This window comes from Nicotiana attenuata, chromosome 8 (genome assembly GCF_001879085.1).
Source record: "Nicotiana attenuata strain UT chromosome 8, NIATTr2, whole genome shotgun sequence".
Taxonomy (NCBI): Eukaryota; Viridiplantae; Streptophyta; class Magnoliopsida; order Solanales; family Solanaceae; genus Nicotiana; species Nicotiana attenuata.
In genome coordinates, this window is record NC_031996.1 from 16,072,218 (window position 1) to 16,075,299 (window position 3,082).

The window sequence follows — 3,082 nt, forward strand, 5'->3', positions numbered from 1 at the left end:
CAATGGATTTCGAAATATTGTAAAATTCTAAGCACTCATTTTAGTAAGAAAATCAAACATATTCACTAATGACGTGTTCAATAAATCGGGAGTTGCTAGCAGTCTAGTTTGGCTATTACAGATTATTGTATACAATAAGTTTGATCGCATTCCTGACAATTAAGTACATATAATTCTGAAACCACTCGATGGATAGACACAGAATTAATTTGACAACGAATAAGAGCAGAGAAGCGTATATCCGCCTATAAATATGGAGATGCACAAGAAAGATTTAATTTGTAGACCTTCATTTGATTCATTCCATAAGAACTTGGTAAATACAGAAACACAGTATAGTAACGAGCCAATAGCGGTCAAAAAAGACAGTCACACTAACATTAAGACATAACCAACTTAAAATGCGATCAAAATAACTAAAATCCACATCTTATCAATTATCTAATTCCTCCAGTTTCCATCAGAGTCACCACCACCCCTTGAGTAGCGTGATCCGCCATCACCGCCGTATCCACGGTCACCACCACCGCCGTATCCACGGTCACGGCCACCACCATAACCACCGCCGCCGCCGCCGCCGTAACCACCACCACCGCCCTCGCGTCTTCCACCTCCATATCCTCCACCTCCGTATCCGCCGCCTCCCTCACGACGTCCACCGCGGAAACCGCCGCCGCCGCCGCCTCCTCCACCGCTTCCGCGTGATTGAGCTTCGTTAACGGTGATGTTACGACCGTCAAGGTCTTGGCCGTTCATCCCTTCGATAGCGTCCCTCATGGATTTCTCATCACCAAAGGTAACAAAGCCAAATCCTCTAGATCTACCTGTTTCACGGTCATTGATGATCTGTAAAATCAAAATCCACACCAAACAACATCAGATCTGCCAGATCTACACTGTCACAGGAAAAAACAAAGCAAAAGAAGGACTACGATCCGAGCTTGCTCGGAAAGTAACATTCATTCCAAGAAAATTGAACCAAAAAATAGAAATAACCGATCTATCTTCATCTCTTTTATAAGAAGAGAAGTAAGACGGAACGTACCGTTAGAGAGAACGAATAATAGTATCAAATAGTAACAGTAACAGTAACAGATGAATCAACAGTAACAGAGAGAGACATAGTAACAGTAACAGATGAATCAACAGTAACAGAGGGGTAAACGAAGCCAAATCACGGCTCGGATTCCGATCTCTGCTCTGAGACCGACAAACGGACCTTCGATTCAAGCACCTCGCCGTACTGAGAGAAAGCTTCGCCTAGGGTTCGATCGGTGGTAGCCCATGCGAGCCCACCAACGAAGCACCGGTATTCAACTTCAGCCATTGTTTTTTTAATATAGAGAGAGATGGACACGGAGGAGAAAGGGATGAGGAAAAATATGAGGAAAGGCTATGTATTTATAAGGAGGAGGAGGATACTAGGGTTAAGTAGGTCGGTTGAGTTAATTTCGCACTCTTATTCAACTTGGGTTAGAGGTCTGGTTTCGGCTCTTGTTTTTTCCGAATTTCTTGCAAAAGTAAAAGTTATTCAACGCGTTTTCTTTTCTTTTCCATTGTTGAAGACACGTTGAGAAGCTCTTTTTCACGGAAAAAACTTTTCTTCCCAAATAAATACTCTCAAATTTCTAAAATAGCTATAAATGTCTAAGAGCCCGTTTGGACATACAATTTTTTTCTTTTTTTTCAAAATTTTTTTTGAAAATAATATTTGGTTATCCTATTTTTACCAATTTTTTCTTTTTTACTTGAAAATTCATTTAATTTGAAAAATTGGTTCTCGCCAGTTTTTCAATTGAAAATGGAAATTTGGTAGTGTTTAGTTTTACAAATTTACCCTATATTTTTAAAATTTATAAAATGACCCCATTAGTTTTTCATCTTTGGCAGATACATTTTTGGCGACTGATGGTCAGTCATAATTGATACTTGAACTATGCCTACTGGAAGTCTGGTTATATGGTTATGAGAAATATGTGGCTATGCCGGCTTTTGCACCTTCTCTGTGTGTTAGTAGAATTAGAAAATGTGATATTGATTTTGCATCTTCTGTGTATTGCAGTCAAGCAGAATATGATAACAGTTAAACAATAGCATTTTGATTGTTTATTTCAAGTAGGATAATCAATTTGGGGTGGTTTTGATATTTTTTACAAGTTGTGGGGTATAAATCATGTTTCATGATTTTGAAAAAAAAGACATCCAAATATGTTGCAAAAATTATAACCAAACACAACTTCTTCTTCAANATATTCATAGACTGGGGTAGATGAGGAGGCTGAAGCTAGGCTGGTAGAGCAAACTGGGTTCACAAGAGTAAGATTTCCTATAAGATACCTAGGACTTCCTCTATCAACCAGAAAATGGAGCAAAATGGAATGCCATCAACTGATTATGAAGATCACAGAAAGAATTAGGAATGCTGTTGTAAGACATGTATCATATGCAGGGAAATTGCAAATTATAAACTCTATTCTGTTCTCAGTGCATAACTTCTGGGGGGGCAGTTTTTATACTACCTCAGACTGTAGTAAATGAAGTTGATAGGAAGTGTGGGGATTTCCTATGGGGAAGTTCAGAACAAAAGAAGAAAATAACATTAGTTGCTTGGGAGAAAATATGTAAGCCAAAGGCACAAGGGGGGCTGAACATAAAAGGGTGTAGGATTTGGAATAAGGCAGCTGTGGGAAAATTGATATGGCAAATAATGGAGAAGAAAGATACACTATGGGTGAAATGGATAAATGGAATATATATGAAAGATGGGGACTTTTGGAGTCATGAACCCCAGGTAAATAGCAGCTGGTACTGGAGAAGACTGAACAAGTTGAAACTGGGAATGGTTAATTGGTATAACAATGGAAAATATACTCTGATGAAGACTGGGAAATACTCTATAATGAAGGGGTATACTCAGTTAATAGGAGAGACACAGAGAATGGAACATGCTGACCTGATATGGAACAACATATGCTTGCCAAAACACAAATTCATCTTGTGGTTAGCTGTGCAAAACAAGCTGCTAACACAAGAAAGAATGATGAATATGGGTATCCAGGTTGGGGATTGTGGATGTAGTTTA

At 38.9% G+C, this 3,082-nt stretch overlaps 1 protein-coding gene across 1 annotated transcript; it reads right to left on the minus strand.

Annotated features, from left to right (window-relative positions):
• LOC109230974 (glycine-rich RNA-binding protein-like) lies at window positions 269-1,392 on the minus strand. The gene is made up of 2 exons (XM_019396483.1): window positions 1,220-1,392; window positions 269-846 (listed from the first exon to the last, which is right to left on the minus strand). Exons 1-2 carry the CDS (start codon window positions 1,325-1,327, stop codon window positions 442-444), a joined length of 513 nt encoding a protein of 170 aa, XP_019252028.1. The 5' UTR covers window positions 1,328-1,392; the 3' UTR covers window positions 269-441.